The sequence below is a fragment of the Chrysochloris asiatica genome, unplaced genomic scaffold, assembly GCF_000296735.1.
Source record: "Chrysochloris asiatica unplaced genomic scaffold, ChrAsi1.0 scaffold00262, whole genome shotgun sequence".
Lineage (NCBI taxonomy): Eukaryota > Metazoa > Chordata > Mammalia > Afrosoricida > Chrysochloridae > Chrysochloris > Chrysochloris asiatica.
Window position 1 is genome coordinate 670,696 of NW_006408780.1, and position 19,375 is coordinate 690,070.

The window sequence follows — 19,375 nt, forward strand, 5'->3', positions numbered from 1 at the left end:
TGTAGGATTGAGAGAGTAAGCTTTGCCCGAACATTTCAATCCTGGAAGCAGGCCTCGCCCCCCAAGGAATCTCCCCTTTCTTCTTTCTTTCTCTTTTTTTTAGATCGTGACACATTAAAATTTAATGCCAAGAAATAAAGAGGTATCACAAAGGGCAAACATAAGATCTGCAAAAATAGCATGGGCGAATATGGATGTTACAAAAAAGATCACAGTATCTTCTTGTCTTTAGATGATTACTATTGTGGGAAGCAGATAGCTGTACAAGACCTTTTGAAAGTGTTGAATAGCAGAGATGTCAGCTTGAGGACTAAGGTGAGCCTGACCCAAGCCATGGTGTTTTCAATAACCTCATATGCATGTGAAAGCTGGACAGTGAATAAGGAAGACCGTAGAAGAATTGATGCCTTTGAGTTATGGTGTTGGAGGAGAATATTGAAAGTGCCATGGGCTGCCAAAAGAACCAATAGATCCGTGTTGGAAGAAGTGCAGCCAGAGTGCTCCTTAGAGGCCAAGATGGCCAAACTTCATCTCTCATACTTTGGACATATTGTCAGGAAGGACCAGTCACTGGAGAAGGACATCATGTTTGGTAAGATGGAGGGTCAAAGAAAAAGAGGAAGACCCCCAACGAGATGGATTGGCCAAGTGACAGCAGCGATGGACTCAGGCATGGCAATAGTAGTGAGGTTGGCCCAGGATCAGGCAGTGTTTCGTTCTGCTGTGCATAAGGTCGCTGTGGGTCTGTAATGACTTGACGGCACCTAACAACAACAACAAGAAGGAGCCAGCAGGACATAATTGGATCCTGAATGTCACATGACATGACATTGGTTGATGTGCCCAGCACACAGACTGTCTGTATGTCCAGAATCCAGACCAGACCCTGGTGGAGAGGCAGGATTGTTTGGACAATGCCTTGCTCAAATTTCAACTTGTCTAAGATTTATATTCCTTCAAAAAGAATGATGATACTGTGAGATTACTTTGGGATATTTAATCACATTTAACAAACATTATCAGGCTAATGTCCTGGAATTCTAGAAATAAAACTGGAATGAAAAGAGAAAGTATTTTCTTTGGAAGAAAGGGAAGAAAAAGTTTGTGAATTTTAAAAAAATGATTTTTTTTTTTTAAAGTGACCCAACAGGTGTAGTATGTGTGATTCTAGAAGATGGTGTCTTTGACTTCAGAGCTCCCTTCAAGGAGCACCTCACTTGCTCTAAGAAATGGAAGCTGATCAGCCGATCCTCTCAGCTCACATTGTGGAATATGATTCTATCCTATTACATTATGGGGGAGTACCCAGCCCAGTGTCTGCCACACCATCGAGAATCACAGCTGAGTAAAGGTGACAGCTACCACCATCACACGCCTTCCCCCACCCTCACAGGTTCAGCTCAGTCCCTAACAGACGGGGCTCCAGAGCCCCCTTCCCCACTGATAGGAGCCCCCGCTGCCCATCTCCACACACATGCCAGCTTGGCCAAGTGATGCCTTGGTGGCGGCAGCCAGTCTTACTAGCTGCAAGCAGCTCTGCTTCTAGGACTGAAAATGGTGACAAGGGAGCTGTGACCATGACAGCAAAGGACTCTGGTCAGAGGAGGGTATGCCAGCTGACAAGGCTGACACCAGGAAGACAGTCAGAGGCCTTGGTGGTGGTCAAGATGATGGGGGTGGGGGGTGTCAGGGTTTGAGCTAGGGATGTTCCTGCCTTCTTCCTAGTTGGCGCTGGGCTCCCTCAAAGGTCCCAGTTGCAGCCTCTGGTGGCCACCAGGGGACATCAGCAAGTCCTGGATGGCAGGGTCTACTATTGAGGGTAACTGAAACCCTGGCCACAGGTGTCACCACACCGTGGGTGGGCACTCCAAGGCTGAACTGGGCCCCCCTGAGCAGTAGGACCAAATGACCGGGCACTCGTCCTCAGGATCTTATAGGAGGGTCCAGAGAGATCTAGTGCTGGCCCCACGGGTCTGCAGTTAGAGGGAACCATGTCCCAAACGCCTCAGGAATAGACACCTGGGTTACTGGGGGTGGAAGTGGAGACTGAGTGGAGCTGACCGGGTCCTAGAAAGGGCAACATCAAGGCAACACACTGCCCCCATGTGGCCAATCCTCACTCTTCCTGTTCCTGGACTCCACAGTGGGCTCTGGTGACAAGACCCAGAGTGACCCCTTCAAGGCCACCCCTGCCGTGGAGTCATGGGGTGCTTGTCTTTTCCTGGGTCCACCCAGACCTCTCCTCTAAGCAGCCTTCCAGACTGCAGTGTCTCTACTTCCCACATAATATCCTCAGCTACACAGCGCTTCCAGCCACTGGTGCCCAGACAAGGGACCCTTTGCACCCATCTAGGAACCTCTCCTGACCTTGAACCTGGGATAACAGGTGGGGGTACCGAAGAGTAGGTGTAGTTCTGGGTCACTGTGGCGCCTCTCAGTACACAGGCGTGCCATGAAGGCGGAAAGACACAAGCTCCAGAGGGCCTTTGGGTGTTTTCACTGGTGTGATGTAATTGTATGGCACTGTGGGCTAATGTGTCAGACTGCAAAGTCGTTTGAATTGCAAGATTGGTGGTTCAAGCTCACCAGCTGCTCCTTGGAAACCCTATAAAGTGTCGTTATGGGTCAGAATCGACTCAATAGCACTTAACAACAACAACAACAATGTAATTGTTCCTCAATCAGTTGGGGCTCTCAGGATATTAGAGTCTGAGCTTAAGTGGGCCAAGCTGGGCACTCTGCCTTAGGGACCTCAGCGGGGCGCCTTGGATATGAGGAGGTGTCCATGAAGAGCAAGGTGCGTATGCTATAGGAAGGGAAACACAGGCAGAGACGTGGGCAGTCAGAAAAGATGACCCTTCCAGGGATGCTGGAAGCGAGGCTGGGTCACCAAATGCCGGGCTTCCTCTTGAGAGCACTAGGGAGCCATGGAAGAGTTTGGAGCAAGGGAGGACATTGTTCCTTAGGGTCCTACAGGAGGATGGGCTGCTGGGGCTGAGGCTGTTTTCAGGGGACATGCCTGGGACCAAGAGGAGCCTCCATCAGAGCCATGGTCACTATACTGAGCATGTGTCTGTCTCCCTCCGAGGACCCAGGAGGGACATGTCTTCCCAGCTGAGGCCAGTGGGCTGTGATTCAGAGAGGGCCCTGCACCCTGTGAGAGGGCGTCTCGGGCCACACACACCCAGGTGCACTCTGGAAAGACCATGGCCTGGGGTGGGGAATTGAGGGCCCCCAACCTAGGCCCTCAGGACACCCAGCTGAGATTAGAGGAGGCTTGTACCCTAGGATCCAATACTAAAGATGCCACCTTGGTCAAGTGACCTGCAGGTGCCTGAGGTGGGATCTCCCTGCAGAAGATGCAGGTATGGGGGAGCACCCTAACACTCTAGCAAGCGCCCAAATCTGCTGCACTCACAACCCTCCTTCACAACTCCTTTTAGCCCTGCTGAAACTTTTCAAAGGTAATCTTATGTTTTACTTTGGGGCCGTTTGGGCTACACGTAGTTAATTTACAATCATCAAAATTGTCCCCACGGAATCCAAGCTTAGTGGAATAACCTTGTAAAGGGAAAGGAATCCACTCGGACAGTTGTTCACAAATAGAAGGTATGTTTTTCTTATTTTAAATGAAATGATAATATTGATGCCATGTTAGGTTACATACCACACTCTGGTAGCGTAGTGGTTACGAATTGGGCTGTGAACCGCAAGGTCAGCAGTTCGAAACTACCAGCTGTTCCGTGGGAGAAAGATGAGGTGTTCTGCTCCCGTAAAGATTTATAGCCTCGGAAACCCTGTACAGGGTCGCTATGAGTTGGAACCGACTCCACGGCACACAGCCACCACCACCACTTACTTCTGTGAGTCTGGTAGAAGGCACAACTGCCTTAAGGGTTTCCAAGGCTGTAAATCTTAATGGAAGCAGACGGATAGCTTCTTGTCCTCCCAAAGAGCAGCTGGTGATTTTGAACCACCAACCTTGCGGTGAGTGGCTTAACCCACTGTGTCACCAGGACTTAAGTTATGTAGACACTTCATTAGGGAGCTCTGGTGGTATTGCAGGGCAAGCAAGGTCAGCAGTGCAAACCTTTTTTTTTTTCAGAGATCCAAAATGAAAGATTTTATTACTCAAGGATAATTTGGACTTCACCTGCTGTTTCATGGGGGCTTATAGTGTGACTTAGGACAGTGGACACAAAATCATCGTACGCCTGTGCTATAGCCTGGGGCTACTTTCTAAGACATCCAAGAGGACATGAAGTCAAACAAAACATGTGATGAATGTTTTCTCTGGGAAAATGCTTCCCCTCCCACGCGGCCCTGTTCTCTCTTGGGGATTCTCACTCTTCAGGCAGTTCTGAGGCTTGGGTCCAGCTGTAGCCCCTCTGCTTGGGCAGTGCCCCTCTGTAGCCATCAGTGCCTGGGCTGGAAGCTGAACCTCTGGCCTGTGGCAGTCTGGAGCACCCAGGGATGCTGTTGAAGGCTGGGGCTTGCAGGCATGGGCTGGATTTGGAGTGGGGGTGTTGCTGGGTTGGGAGGGGGGCTGGGGGAAACTCAGAACTCCTCCTGCTTACAAGTGACTGAGCCATAGGACAGCCACGCTGCAACTTTCCACATTTCCCACTATTCTTCAATCCACAGGTGGCTAGGTGCCTGCTCTCCCTCACCCCACTGCAGAGGCACCCTGCTTCTCCTGGGCCTGCCGAAGCAGTCACCTCAGGCCTGTACCCAGCTGCCCCCCACCCTTGTGACTCTGTGAACAAGACCCAAAACTGCCCGGGAAGGAGAACGAAGAGGCTGGTCCTGTGAAGATGTACAACCTGGGAAGCCCCATCTTGGGTCCCTATGAGTTGGAACTGACTCCACAGTGGATTTGGTTCAACACTTTACTACATCTTTGTTCATTTCTATTTTACTAGCTTCTTTTTGTATTTTGGAGACTTATTTCCCCCGTTTATAGGTCCAGTGGTGAGGATTTTTGTTTTCCTTATATTGAGATGCAATCCATACGGAAGGCTGTGCTCTTTGATCTTCATCAGTAAATATTTTAAGTCCTCTTCACTTTCAGCAAGCAAGGTTGTATCATCTGCATATCACAGGTTGTTAATGAGTAAGGTGGAGGGTCAGAGAAAAAGAGAAAGACCCCCAAGCGAGACGGATTGGCAAAGTGGCAGCATCAATGGGCTCAAGTGTGGCAACAATTGTGAGGTTGGCCCAGGATCAGGCAGTGTTTTGTTCTGTTGTACATAGGGTTGCTATGAGTCGGTACTGACTCGATGGCACCTAACAACAACAACAACAATCTGCGTCTTCATCTCCTCCCACCGTCACCCCCAGTTTACAGTGAAGGAAACTGAGGCTCAGATAGGTTAAGCGACTTGTCCAAGGTCTATGGTATGACTTGAAGTCAGAGCAGGCTCCCAAGAGGGATCCAGCAGCTCTCTGCCTCGGGTCCTAGGAGAAGCTGGCCTGGGCACACACCAGGCCACTGAAACATTCAGAGAGACCCTGGGCAGAGTAAAGGCTCTCTAGACCTTGGGCTCCTTGTCTCCAGGTCCCACAGATCAGACTCTAGACCAAAGGAACCCTTGGAACCAGACACACCCCCTGCCCCCCAGGGATTGAGCTGGGGACGCTGGTGTCAGCAGAGCCCTACACCAGTGACTGGGATAATCAAAGTCAGGACAAAGATGTGGCCAGCACCTGGTCAGCCTGGTGTTAGAAGAAAGGGGCTCTTGAGGGGGAGGGTTTGGCAAGTTTCCCATTCAGGTGGGGGTGTGCCCTGATGCTGTGTTAAAGCCCTCAGACACCCTGAAAAGCCACAGGCATGCTCTCAAATCATCAGGGGCCCGGTCCATTCAGAGAGTGAGGCTGGGAGCAGCATTTTATAGACTTCTTCCAGGAGGTCTCCTTAGGGGCATGGAGCCCCTCGTGGGTTCATGGTGGTGCGGGAAGCCTGCCTTTCCCAAGCTTCTGGACCAGGAAGCCTTCATTTCATCCTCAGCTACCCTAAGAGGCAGGTCTAAGCATCCTTGTCTTATACTTAGACCTGTATAAGTAGTAAGGCACGGAGGAGAGAGGTGGGGAAAAAAATCCAGAAAGGACAGCCTACAGTGGCAGCTTCTGGGGCAGGTGGGAATGACTGGGAGCCCCCTCAGGGCAGTGAGCTGGGGTTTGGGGGTATATAGGAAGACTGCATGGTGGAGGGTCCCTGGGGGACTCTGTGTATGTGTCTTAGTACTCTGTGGGGAGGCCGGACCTGGACGAGGCAGTGGGTTCCCAGGAGGGATTGAGGGAGAGCTGTCTCTGGTCCTCAAAAGTTTAGCCTGTTTCCGCCAGGACAGCTCCCTACTTTGGGGAGGGGACAAACCAGGGTGTGGAGGAGGCACCTGCTCCAGCCTGGGCCCAGGGGAGGCCTCGCTCCTGTTGGGTAGAACCCTGTGGGGAACCCATGTCCACAGCACCAACTGGGGAGCTTCAGAGAACCAGGTCTCTCTCCCCTGCTTCTGGTCTCCCGCCTTCCAGACCCAGTGTTGCAGGTATGGGGGCTGCAGGCCCCACATGCTAGCCCCTGAAGCCTCTTCCCTCAAGCAACACTACCAGGTGTCGACCCCTTGACTATCGTCACTTGAGGTCACCCTGTCTTGTCCTCCCCTTCTGCTTCCCCTTTTGTCCTCATCTAGTTGGTCCCATCCCTATGTTCAGTCCTTCCTATCGCACCTCCTCCTCTGACCTCTCACACAGATGGCCAGGGGCAGGCGCTAGGGAAGTGCAGTTCAGGGTGTGGCTGGAGGGAAGTGTGGAACTCCTCCATCCTGGGTTCACACACTGCTCCCCACATTCACACCCAGACACTGTACTACCTGTTCTGGCACAATCATGCTGCAGGAGAGCTAGGGGCATTGTGCCCAGCAGGTGCACTTACACAGGGCAAGGTGCCCACACAGGATGGAGCATGCTTGCCAAGTGCGGACCAGATGTGGGGGATCTTGCCTGGGCCACACGCATTCACCCCAGAGCCTGGGTCCTTCCTGCGTCTCAGAGTCAGGGTGTCCTGTACCCTGCACAGCCCTGGGCAGCCCTACAGACCACAGTGTGGAGCTCATATTTCGGATGTGTGTGCGGGACAGGAGAAGGAAGGGTCCTGGCTGATGTGCTGCCTATGGAGGGCTGCCTGGTCGCAGCATCTGACTGTGGAGGTCTCATTCCTGACCCCACTTCACAGCTAGAGCCAGACTGCAGCCAACAGGGCTGGGCAAGGAGTTCTCTTTGGTCTCCCTGTGTGTCAACAGTTCTGGTGCCACCTGTGGGAACGCTAATCTGCAGGGAGCCCCTGGACAAGTCCCTATAAAGGGTCCCTCAAACCAACTCCAAGGCACTTAACAAAAGCAACATGTTGGAGATGAGGAAATACACAAGGTCATACTTTAAAGCATTAAGTGGACCCTGGGAGGAACGCGCTGAGTTTTAAAAATAGTTTTTCTTGTTTCCTTGGCTGCATCACCATCTCATTCCCATTTAGAACGCCTGGGGCATCGGGTCACCTACCCCACACTACGCAGCCTGGTGGTCCCCTGACATGTCCAAGGCCTGCGCTGCCCAGTCAAGGGGCCCACCTCTCACTGTACTACCGGGAAGGTCAAGGGTCCCTAAGGGCACCTGCCAGCCAAGATCTTGAGACAGCTCACTTCCCATTTCCATGTAGGGCAATTCTCATGGCTGGGAAGTGCCTCCTTGGACGGAGGAGACCAGCTTCTCTCTACCGGTCCTTCACACCACACAGCGCACAGACCTCCGTTTTCGGGTACCCCTCCCACTGGTGGCGGCCGATCTTCGCTTCTTCTTCAGTCTTGGGGTCTTCTGGACAGCTCCGCTCTGAGTTTCAGTCTCTAGCCATTGAGATACTCAGAAAGGCCTGGCTGCGTCCTTCCCACCCCCACAAGCTCCAGCCTTTTCCAGGGTCTCTGGGTGTCCAGCGGGAAGGAGGTCTCATTTTGCAGCCCTCCCACCCGCCCCCCCAAGCAGACTGTCTTCCCTGGAACCAAGGTTTGCAGCTGGCGGGGACCAAGAGACAGTTGGCCTGGGGCAACAGGTTCTTTCTCCAGGTATGCAGAGACCGCGAAGCGCGCGCGAAGGTCTCGGAGCCGTCGCGACCCCCTGTCTGCGCTCCGGCCACGCCAGCGCCCTAACAGCCCGGGCCAGGGCGGTCAGAGCAGGGTTGGTCCCAGCTGCGCTCCTTCCTCTCGGCAACGAGTCCGGCCGCAAGCGCTTGTCATTGGCCCACGCCCAGCGGCAGCTCATTGGTCCGCTTCCCCTGTTTTACATAGGCTTTTCAGACCAATCGGAGCCGAGCACCTACTTAACATGCATGACTGCCGCCAGTCAGCGAGCGAGGGGGCCGGGCCACCACGTGCTGTTGCTAAGCTTGGGCTTCTAAATTGTTACTACTGTGGTCGGCCTATCGCCACCGAGATTCGGATCTGTCAACATTCTCGGCCCCCGCCCGAGGCGTTCGGCGCGCTCCCATTGGCCCCGAGTCGCACCGGCGCCCACCCCCGGAGTCGAAGCGCCCGTTTCTATTGGCTGCGCTGGCCGCCGCTTGCCCTTATGTGTCAATTTGCGTGGCCTGAGGCGGAGGGTGGCGGCCCGGCGCGTTGGAGTCCGCCGGAGTCGGGGAAGTGGGCGCCGCGGGCAGCTCAGGCGGGCAGTGAGCAGGGCCGCCAGGAGTGGGTCGGGTGGAGGCGGAGTGTCGGGAGCGGGCCGGAGCGGGCCAGGCCGGGCAGGCCGCCGGCGTCCAGGGGACGCGGCGGGCGGCGGGCGCGCGAGGATGGAGCTGAACTCCCTGCTGATCCTGCTGGAGGCGGCCGAGTATCTGGAGCGCAGGGACCGAGGTACCGTACCCCTTTGTGCGCCAACCGCGGGGAGGGCGGCGGGGGTTGCGGGCCTGCTGACCGCGCCGTCTGTCCGCAGAGGCCGAACACGGCTACGCGTCGGTGCTGCCCTTCGACGGCGACTTCGCCAGGAAGAAAACAAAGGCGGCTGGCCTGGTGCGCAAGGCCCCGAACAACAGGTACTGTCCCCCGCCCCCTGCCGTCCGCGCCGGGGTCGCGTCCAGCCTGACCCTGCCAGCTTCCTCCCGCACTCGGACCCCGGGCCCGCAGCCCCGGGCCTGCCGCGCGCCCCGGCGGCCAGCCTGGAGGAGGCGGTGCGCCCAGCGGCGGCGTGCCCCGCCCGCGCCGTCGCCATCTTCCTGCCGGCCGCGCCTCCCGGCCTCTCGCGTAAACAGTGCCACGCGTACAGCGCCCGCCGCAGGGTCCCCAGACAGCCGCGCCCCCGTCCCCCGAGTCCTTCTGGACTTTTCCAGGAAGGAAAAAAGTTGTCAGTGGGCTCCGGCTGGTATCCCCTGGGCACCGGGAGACTGAGGCTACTGGCGGGGCCCCTCTGGCCCCTCTCTCCGCGTGAGGGTGGGTGGACTGTGTGCCCTGCCCCACCCTCCAACTGTCGCCAAGGCGACCTCCCCCCAAGGTGCCTAGACAAAGAAAGCTGGGGAGCCCTGCCCTCTGGCCCCTATAGACTCCAAAGACAAGTGCAGGGGTGGCCTTGTGTTCTTTTAAAGTGGGCAGGGTGATGGCGAAGGGCCCCTAGGACCTCTAGGAGGGAGCAAGCTGCCAGGAACGACCACCTGGTGCCAGTAACCCCAAGTCTGATTCTCAGGCCTTGCATCCACATCCAGAGCTGGGGTGCACATCCCAGCTGGGGAGAAGCAGATCTGTGGGTCTCATGGGGTCTGGCACTGCCCAAGGGCTCGCTTGGGTCTAGCTGCTCCCCAGTCATTTGACTGGGAGCTGCGCTTGTGGGGGGCTCTGGGGCCCCCTGGCAGAGGGCGCGGCCCATTCCTGTGGCCTGCCTATTCTTGAGAAACAGAAAGGCTGGCACAGGGACCCATCTCGTGTGACGTTCTGGCGCCCTGGGTCTGGCCAAGAGTTACTTGAGTCTCTGTCTGCCTCATCTCTGAGTACCAACCAGCCGTCCCTTGAAGGGGACAGTGCAGGGCAGGATGTGAGAGTCAGAGGCTACTGCCCTGGCCTCCTGGTTAAGCAGTCCGGGGTCCTGCTGCCTTAGCACCGCTGTGGCCATGCCCTCAGGCTCCATGGGGTGGAAACCTATGCTAATAACCAGAAGACAGCTTGCTCATCATCACCAGGACCCATAAGGAGGTGGGTGCTCAGTTGTCACTGTTTTGCAGCTGAGGAAATTGAGGCACAGAGAGGTTGAGATGCCAGTTCTGGGTGTCTCCCATTCTGGTGCGGTGCTGTATAGGATAAGCACTGAACCACAGGCCGATTTGAACCACAGCTCCTTGAGAACTCTAAACAGGGTGGCCATGAGTTGGAGTAGACTCAAGGGGACTTGACAAAAACCCATTCTGAGGTGGGGCCTATGCTTCCACAGGCTGATGGGATCGAGACCTTGCAGACTCAGAGGGAGGCAATGGGAGGGTCTGTACACCTGGCACACCTCTGCTTCGCTGGGCAGAGCAGGCTCCCATTGTGTGGGCTAGCCTCCCACAGTGTCCTCTCGCCCGTAGGGCCTGGACCAGCCTGAGGCTTCCAGTCAGTACCTGTACTGGGTACCACTTTCCAAACTGTGCTGGCCCCCATGAGCTTGGGCATTGCAGACCACATGGGCTGGGGACCCCGAATTTGGAAGGCTGGGCCAGTAAGGCTTGTCTTGCCAAGAGGAGGAGGGTCTGGGGTGCCACTGGGACAGGGTTGGGGGGAGGGTGGGGTGCTGCAGGCTGTTTGTGGAGCAGGGTTTAGAAGGGGCTGCTTCATTTGAAAAGGGGAGAGAAGAGCACTGCCCACAGGTTGAGGTGAGAAAGTCAGGTGAAGCCTGTAAGACACCTGAGTGCAGTGTGGTGTGTGGGTGGGGACCAGGGTGCCCCCCCACCAGCCCAAGTGATTTGTCTCTTCTGAGTTGTTCCCACACATCTCAGATACAGCAGGGGCTCGGGATCCGCTCCTGTGCCCTAGGAGTACCTTCTGCCTCCAGGTTGGGGGTCCAGCCAGTGGTCACCCTGTGAAGGGATGGGCTCTCTCGGCCTCCCTTTTGGGGAAGTTGCCCCATAACTGGCTGTAGTGCCCACTGAGGGACAATACCTGGTGGGTGGTCAGGAGCCCTTGCCTGGTCCCAGCGGCCCTGGGTGACAGGCAGACCCTCAAGGATTTGAACCTGGGTCTGAGGACTGTCCTGGGATGCCCACTGAGCCTTATGGGAGACGGGAGGCTGTAGGTGGATGGGTGGCCACTTCTGCACGGAAGACCCCAGCGCCCAACCTCTGGAATGGGAGAGTCTGGGCAGGCAGTAGTCCGTGAAAACTCCAGGGAGGAGTGAGGGAGAGGGTAGGGTTTGGTTTAGGGGGGCCCTGCCTGGCCTCTGGGTTCTCTGAATCCAGGGGCTTGGTCCCTGCTTCATTATCCTCCTCTGGCAGACACAGTGTCACTGACCACTGGTCCGGGAAGTGTCCACGTCCAAGAGGTCCTCTTATGGGCTAATCCTGCTGGGACTGCTCTCCACTGGTGTCCCCATTGGCTCAGTGGGGCTGGGATCATGCAGGACGAGGCGTACAGGACAGTCTCAGCTGTCAGTGGAGTCTGGCTTCGGCTGCTGCCCCACAGCATGAGGACAGGACTGCCTATTTCTGAAAGGCCTGGCCCCTTTGCTCAGCAGGGCTCTGGCCCTCTGCTGACCCACATTAGCTTCAGGGACCCTCCTGGTTCCCATGAGCAGGCAGGAGACTAGGTGCTCCCGCTACCTAGGCACCACAGAGCAGATCAACAAGACCAGCTGTTGATGTCCCTTGGGCCTCCTCCACCCCTTCCTGTGATCCCCGGAGCCCTGAGGAGGGGTCAGGGGTGGTGGGGACAGAGGCCTATGAGGGCCTTGTGCTCCGGTGGTCAGGCTGACGCTGACTTTCTTCTCTGCACAGGTCTTCACACAATGAACTTGAGAAGCACAGGTGAGTAGCATCTCGCCCCCACCTAATCTTCCCCAACGTGAGCTGTCTGGCACCTGTCTAGTCCCTTTCTGCTAAGGGGGACACTGCGGCCAACTCTCTGACCTGGTGTGGCTCTGCTCGTTGCCTCCCTTCTGAGAAGGATCGGCCTGGGAGGCAGGGGGAGGGGGCTCAGTCAGTCCCTGCTCTTTGGAGCTTGGTCCAGAGCCAGATCGTGGGGGTGGGGATCATGGCCTCAGACAGGGCTGTGTGCTGTGAGATTCTCAGAGGAGGGAATGGATCCGCCTTGGAGCAGACCTCTGCTGCTGGCCAGGAGCGTTTGACCCTGTTGATTGGGGGCTTTCCTCCTGGGGACCTTTTCTTACTGGAGCCCAGTCTAGAGTCCTGTCCAGTGGGCAGTGGGCTGGGCAGCCTGTCCCAGGCCCTTTGGTGCAGGGCATGTCCCCTGTGATACCCACCCACTACAGGCTAGGTCCCTGGGCAGCCCCCCTATGCCTGTATCAGCTCTCGACCCTTTTCCTGGGTGCCAGACACCGCTCATGCCCATGTGGACCACCTAGGTGGGGACAAGGTGTGTGCCAGCTCAGGGCACTTTGGGGAGACTGTTGGTGTGATGGATGCCCTCGCTGATCTCAGGGCTTAGCGATGTGTGCAGGGGCAGCCCCGATGGCAAGAGCCCCATGCTTTTGATAAGGGGTGACCATGGTAGCTTTCTGTTCCCATCTGTAAGACGGGCCATCCCTTCCTCTTCTCCTCAGCTGAGGGGTGGGTATCTGGATCCAAGCCCAGCCCTCCCCAACTTGCTTCCAGAAGCTTTGGCACCCGGCCAGGTCTCTGTATCCCACCTCCGCCCGTGTCTGCGCCCACAGCAGCACCAACTTCCGCTCTCCTGGGATTCTGGCCTCTGACTGGGCGGCCACTGGGCAGGGACAGGACACTCTGTTCTCTGAGAAGCTGCACTTCCTGGACTGGCTGTGTGTGGGGATTGGGGGCTCCCTAGGGGCCCCCGAAGTGGGGGCAGGTGCAGAAACCATGAGAAAGACCTGCACGCCCCAGTGTTAACTCCCAGGCCAGAAGGGATGGGCCTGGTCTTGACTGGGGCGCAGGAGCCTGGGTAGACACAGTACCTGAGGAGGGGAGGACAGAGCTGACCTCTGACCACTGGCTCCTGCAGCTAGTTATTCCTTGACCCCAACTTTGACCTCTGCCACCTTCTCCCAGGGTTTACCCATAGCTTGGGGCTCATGGGACCCTTTTGAGTTCTAGAAGGGTGGTGGGAAGCCTCGTCGCCTAACCCCTTCCAGCTGCTCGGTCCCTAGTGGGGCCTTGGCCGTGGCGGTGCCTAGGGCTGGCTCTGATGCTCAATGCCCTGACCTCTGACTATAGGAAGGATACTCAAACACCTGGCTTGGCTGCCTAGCCAGTCCCTAGGGAGGCAGGACTCAAACCCCGCCCTCCTTGGGAGCATTCCCTCAGTTGGGGGTCCACATGAACTTCTAGTCTCTTCCTGGTGTGGAGCTCTGGACTGACCCTGGCCTGTTCTGCCTCCCTTCTCAGGGGCCTGCAGCCCCCTCAGTGTCCTACAGAGGAAGGCATTCTGCTGGCCAGTGACACTAGCTTCACCTGTGTGGAAATGGGCCCCAGCCCTCCTTCCCTTCTCTCTCCACCTACCGCCCAGCCCCTCAGTGTGGCTCCTGGCCCACACACACCCCCTCCCCAGGCATTTGTGCAGGCCCGTAGGTGGAGCCCAGGGTTCTGCATGGTCCTTGGGCAGCTGCCTCTCGGGGCCTCCGGCTACAGCCTTTATAAAGCACACAGGAGCAGGTGTTAGCTGTCAAAGCAAAGGTAAAGAGCAGGGAACGTGCCCCCCAACCTGGGAGAGAATTGCCACCCACTTCCCTGGCATCCAAGCCTGCTGGTCTAGGACCCTGCCCCTGACACGCAAGGACCCTGATGTGGGAGCGAAGGCCCCTTGGCCCCTTTGTGTCCCCCTCTGAGAAGTGAGGACTCGGAGCAGCAGACGGGAATGGCATGTGTGAAGGGCTGGGTCTGCCTCTAGTGACCAGGGCTGCTGTGAATCCCGAACAACCTTTCTAGGGGGTCCTTCCTCCTGAACCCACAGGGACTTCCCCAGGAGGTGAGGGGTCAGCAAGATCCTGGGCAGAGCCTGTTCCCCTCCCTCTGCTGCCTCAGCTCCCCTCCCTGTCCTTTCCTCATAGACAAGCAGCACCCTCAGGTCTGCTGACTCTGGTGACCCCCTAGGGTGCCCTCTGGCTGCTGACTGTGGCCTTTGCTGGCATGGGAGAAGTCATCCTTTCTAGCTCTTTGTATCTCCACCCCCACCCCAAGTTGTCGAGCCCACCCTAAAACTCCAGCTCTACACGTCCCCGGGCCTGGGTGGGTTTTAAACAGTTGCATGCTATTGTTTTCTGTCTCTGGAAGAATGGTGATTTCTAAGTGGTCTGTTAGAATATGTCACAGGGCACCTTGACAACCCCCAGTTCCCTTAGAAGCCCCAAAGATGCCCCTCATCTCTGGCTTTCTTCTCGGGAGTACTAACCTTCTAATTGAACTTGCATAAGACGGGTTTTACAATCTGTGATTTCCTAACACTTTTTTCGCGTGCCGTCTACCTTCGGTCCCCGGCTGCCTTCCGTCGTCTGTGCTGTCCTCTGCTGCCTGGGCTATGATGCATACACAGCATCCTCAGCTGGGCTTCCCTGGTGACAAACTCGCGGGTGACTGAGGACTAACGGCGGTGCAGCCAATATTGTTGCTCATGGATCTCTGCGTCCCTGTGGGGAGTGTTCGGTAGGATGAAAACCCGAGAAGCAGACATGCTGGTCAGAGACTAAGAGCTGACTTCATTTGGCGAGTGATTGCCAGATGGCCCTTCCGGGACTCCTGTGCCCATCCTCTGGCCAAATCAGCCTCTCCTTCCTTGGATTCCATGGGAGATGGGATCAGCTTTTACAGGGGACAGTTTTTAGTCATTTGTGTCCTACGAATTGCCTGTCTGTGTCCTTTGTCCATTTTTCTGTTGAAGAGATGCATATTCTTCTTCTTTTTTTAAAATCATTTTTAATCTCGAAATGTTACGGATACTGTTTGTCATTTGTATGTATTTTGAATATTTGTCCCGCTGTTCTGTGTCTTTCAGCTGTGTTTTGTCCTTTCCTGTACAAAATGTGTCTTTTTGTGATTGAGAATGTAACATGTGGTTCTGTGAACACTGAAGAGTTGGGCCAGGAATCAGCACAGGGCTGCACAAATAAACCTGACTGACCGCATCGCTTGGCAGTGCACGCTCCCAGCGCTTCCTGTGTTCTGTTGAGTCTCGTGTGCGTCCAGTTTTTTTTTTTTTTTTTTTAGCCAAAATTGGGTCACTTGTTGCAGATGTGATTCTCTATCTTGATTTTTACGTTTCACATTCGTGATGCACGATGGTGGGGCCGACTAAAATGAAAGTGAGATGGTTTCTGGGTGGTGACATTTGGGGGTCTTTTTCATCGCTTTGGTTTCTGTGTAACGATTTGTTTGTGTGTTCTCAGTTTTCCGCTGAGATCACGTGCTCCTTGTGGGATTAATGGTGGATGGTAAAAATTGCCGCTTACTATCTGGCCAACAGTGCAGTGGTTATACTAAGCAGAGACGGGTGATCTGAATTCATCGGTTCACCCATATGAGAAAGCTGCAATAGTCTTGTCTCCATAAACCCAACAGCCTAGGAAACCCTGCCCCATAGTGTTGCTGTGAGTCCAGATTGCCTTGGTGGCACTGGGGTTTTTTGCCCTTGTGCTTTTTCTATGGTGAGTGGATGGACCCGAGGTAGCGCAAGTAGTTTACACTAACCTAGAGGTTACGAATCGGTTTGCGAGCCACAAGGTCAGCAGTTCGAAACTCCCAGCTGTTCCGCGGGAGAAAGATGAGGCTTTCTGCTCCCGTAAAGATTTATAGCCTCGAAAACCCTGTACAGGGTCGCTATGAGTCGGAACCGACTCCATGGCACATAACAACAACAACAACAACAGAGGTTGGCAGTTTGAACCTACCCATTGGCACTGTGGAAGACAGGCCTGGCTGTCTCTTATTGCCAGCAAGAAAATCCTTTGGAGTAACATGAGTTGGTACCAGCTCACCATCTCCACTTGTGAACTGTGTCCCCAGTGTGGAGTGCTGGGGGTGCTTGGCAGGCTTTGCTGTAATGCAGCAGTCGTCCCTACTAGAGACGAGGAGGCCGATCCTGAGCTGTGCGATACGCTGGGTGTTTGGGAAGCAGTGGCTGGGGGCCTGCAGTGAATTCGGCAGCTACGCTACATGATACCCCTCTCTCCGTATCTGTGACCATTAGGAAGGAGCATCTCTAAGGACTCCCCCAGCCATCAGAAGGGTCTGAGACCTGCCTAGCCCTCAGTTCTCCATGTAGGTTCCAATGCCCAGAGCATAGCCCTGTGGCCTGAAATTCCTTCCTGCCGGGTAACCAAGGAAACTTAGGCACCATGGAGCTGTATGTAAGCAGGTGTGCGGTTGGGAAGGTGCTGTATGGACAAGGGTCCCAGGTGAGGCTGTTATCACCTGTCTGCACCGGCTTTGCTTGCAAGCTGAGCCTGGGGCTCCATCCCGGCATCCAGCTGCCCCCTCCTTCTCATGGGTCATAGGCTATCTTTGCCCCTTTCCTCCAAGGGCGTCTGGGACCTGGCGATGGTGGGTTTACCAGTGCATTGGAAAACGGGCCAGATGGGAATGATGGTACTGCTCAGGCGATGGCTGGCTTGCTGAGAGGTGGGCAGAAGCTCAGAATGATGCTTGGCCCTTGGACCTTGCGTAGAAGCCCTGGTGGTGCAGCGGTTAAGCACTCATCTGCTGACTCGAATGGTTGGGACACACTAGCACTTCCAAGGGAGAAGGATGTGGTAGTCGGCTTCCTTAAAGATTGCAACCTTAGCGCCCCTTTGGAGCAGTTCTCTGTCCACCTTGTAAGGTCTCTATGCGTCAGAATCAGCTCCGCAGTAGTGGATGGGCCTTTCACCTGACAGGTCCCTGAGTCAGACGTGATCCTTAGCCAAGGCTGGATATGGCCTCAGGGCAGGCAGATACCCCCAGGCCCTAGTTGTGCTAGTATGCTCTAGGTGCTGCCCTGGTGGTTGAACAGTGAAGTGGTGAAGCATGAACATGGGTGGGGTCCTAGAGAGACTTGGGTGTGCTGAGCATGGGATCCCAGGCCCTCTTCTGAATGAATCCTGCCAAACATGTCTGGAGTCTGAGGCACGGCACCTAGTGTAAAGGTTCCAGCTTGTGACAACAAGGCATTTGTCTCTTTGAACACGGGGATGACTCTGGAATGGAGTTACCAAAGGATTCCAAACCTGGGGAAATTGGATCAGGAGCGACCAGACCTTGGCCACCTGCCCTGAATGAGCCTTGCTTCTGTAGTGACAAGAATGAACAGAATACTTTGCACTTGGCGAAGGTGGGGCAGCATCTATCCAGCCTCCCAGGCTTCCTGGGCTCCTGGGTAGAGTGTGGTGGCAGCAGAGATGAGCACCCTGGCAGGGCTCTGGGGTCCTGGGCGAGTCGTGGTGGGCTGAGCTGGCCTCATGGGCTCAGGCCACAGCTATCTCCTTTACTTGGACACTGGAGGGCTGTAGGGGCCCTCGTGACTTGCTGCATCTGGCGGTCGGAGCTGGATGATGGGGTTTGTGCTGGGCCTTCCGTCAGGACCTCAGGGTGCTCTCTTGGGCCTTTCAGACGAGCCAAGCTCAGGCTGTACCTGGAGCAGCTGAAGCAGCTGGTGCCGCTGGGTCCCGACAGCACACGCCACACCACGCTGAGCCTGCTGAAGCGCGCCAAGATGCACATTAAGGTGAGCTGGCGCACCCACCGCCCCATCAGACTGCCTGGGCCCTGGGAGGGAGCTGCCAGGCAGGTGCCCACGGGAGGTCATTGGGGGTGTGTGTGTGTGTGTGTGTATGCTCATGCTTGATGGTTGGGGGTGGGCGGACTGGCAGCAGCTCGAGCTGCTGAGGTCACAGGCGTGACGTGACCTGGACATGGGTAGGGAAGAGGGGCAGGACAGGCAGGCAGGGACAGGATGCAGGAAGGAGGAGAGTGGAGAGAGGTTTGTGGTATAGGATCTTGGGACGTTTGGGCCGAATAGGGCATCTCAGGGAGCAAGGTGGCTCTGTAAGAAAAGCACTGGGCTTGGAACCACAAGATTGTCAGTTGGAGCTCACCAGCTGCTTCTCAAGAGAAAGCTGAAGCTTACTGCTCTCACACAGTTGTGCATCCTCAGAAACCCTATGCTGGGTCTCTGTGAGTTGGAACCGATTTGAGAGCACTTAACAATAAAACGGGGTCTAAGCCCTGAGGGTCTCCCTCTCTCTGCGTGGGTGTGAGCACCTCGAACCTGGCTGCATCTCAGCTGCCTCCCTGGGATGTGCAGGGGGTGTGTACCCAACTGAGGGGGCTGGGCGTTCTTTTGCTGGCCAGTTGACAGACTGCGTGGGGCTGGTGGGTGACCCCTCTGGCTGTGACGAGCGGGATCGGGATGCTCCATGGCTCACCCGCCCCCCCCCCCCCATGTCCCCAGAAACTGGAGGAGCAGGATCGCCGGGCGCTGAGTATCAAGGAGCAGCTGCAGCGTGAGCACCGCTTCTTGAAACGGCGCCTGGAACAGCTGTCTGTGCAGAGCGTGGAGCGTGTGCGTACGGATAGCACCGGCTCCGCCATTTCCACTGACGACTCCGAGCAAGGTGGGAGCCGGGGGCCAGCCAGCTGCCTGGCTGGGGAAATAGTCTGGGAGGGCCGGGTGTGTGTTTGTGTGTAGGGGTGTGTGTGATCATGTTGAAGGGCAGATGAGGCAAGTGGGCGAGATCTGAGCATCATTAGGCCCCTCCTGTGAAAAGCGTGTTCATTACTCATTGTCCATCTGAGGGGCGGACAGAGACAGTGAAACAGAGGTCGGTGACCTGCCTAACTGAGGGACGGTCCTGGGAACCTAGTACTGCCAATCTGCTGTCTCAGGGCCCCTGCCAAGTGCCCCCACCCCCAGGAGAGAAAGTAGACAACCGGAAGCCTTCCTTGGAGGGAGCCCCTGGTCAGGCCCCCTCCATCTTTCCTGACCCCATTCCCTCTCTGTTCCCTCCAGAAGTAGACATAGAGGGCATGGAGTTTGGCCCAGGTGAGCTGGACAGTGTGGGCAGCAGCAGTGACGTGGACGACCACTACAGCCTGCAGAGCGGTGGCTGCAGCGATGGCAGCTACGGGCCCCCCTGCCGGCGGCCTGGCCGCCCTGGCCTCTCGTAGGTCCTGTACCCTTGGCCCTCGGCCCACCTGCCTGCCCAGCCAAGCGTTTCA

General features: G+C 56.1%; 1 protein-coding gene across 1 annotated transcript; it reads left to right on the forward strand.

Moving 5' to 3' along the window:
* The first annotated feature begins 8,742 nt into the window (after nt 1-8,742).
* Nucleotides 8,743-19,325, forward strand: MXD4 (MAX dimerization protein 4). The gene is made up of 6 exons (XM_006874098.1): nt 8,743-8,894; nt 8,974-9,073; nt 11,993-12,022; nt 17,768-17,882; nt 18,609-18,771; nt 19,167-19,325. Exons 1-6 carry the CDS (start codon nt 8,831-8,833, stop codon nt 19,322-19,324), a joined length of 630 nt encoding a protein of 209 aa, XP_006874160.1. The 5' UTR covers nt 8,743-8,830; the 3' UTR covers nt 19,325.
* Nucleotides 19,326-19,375: the final 50 nt, after the last annotated feature.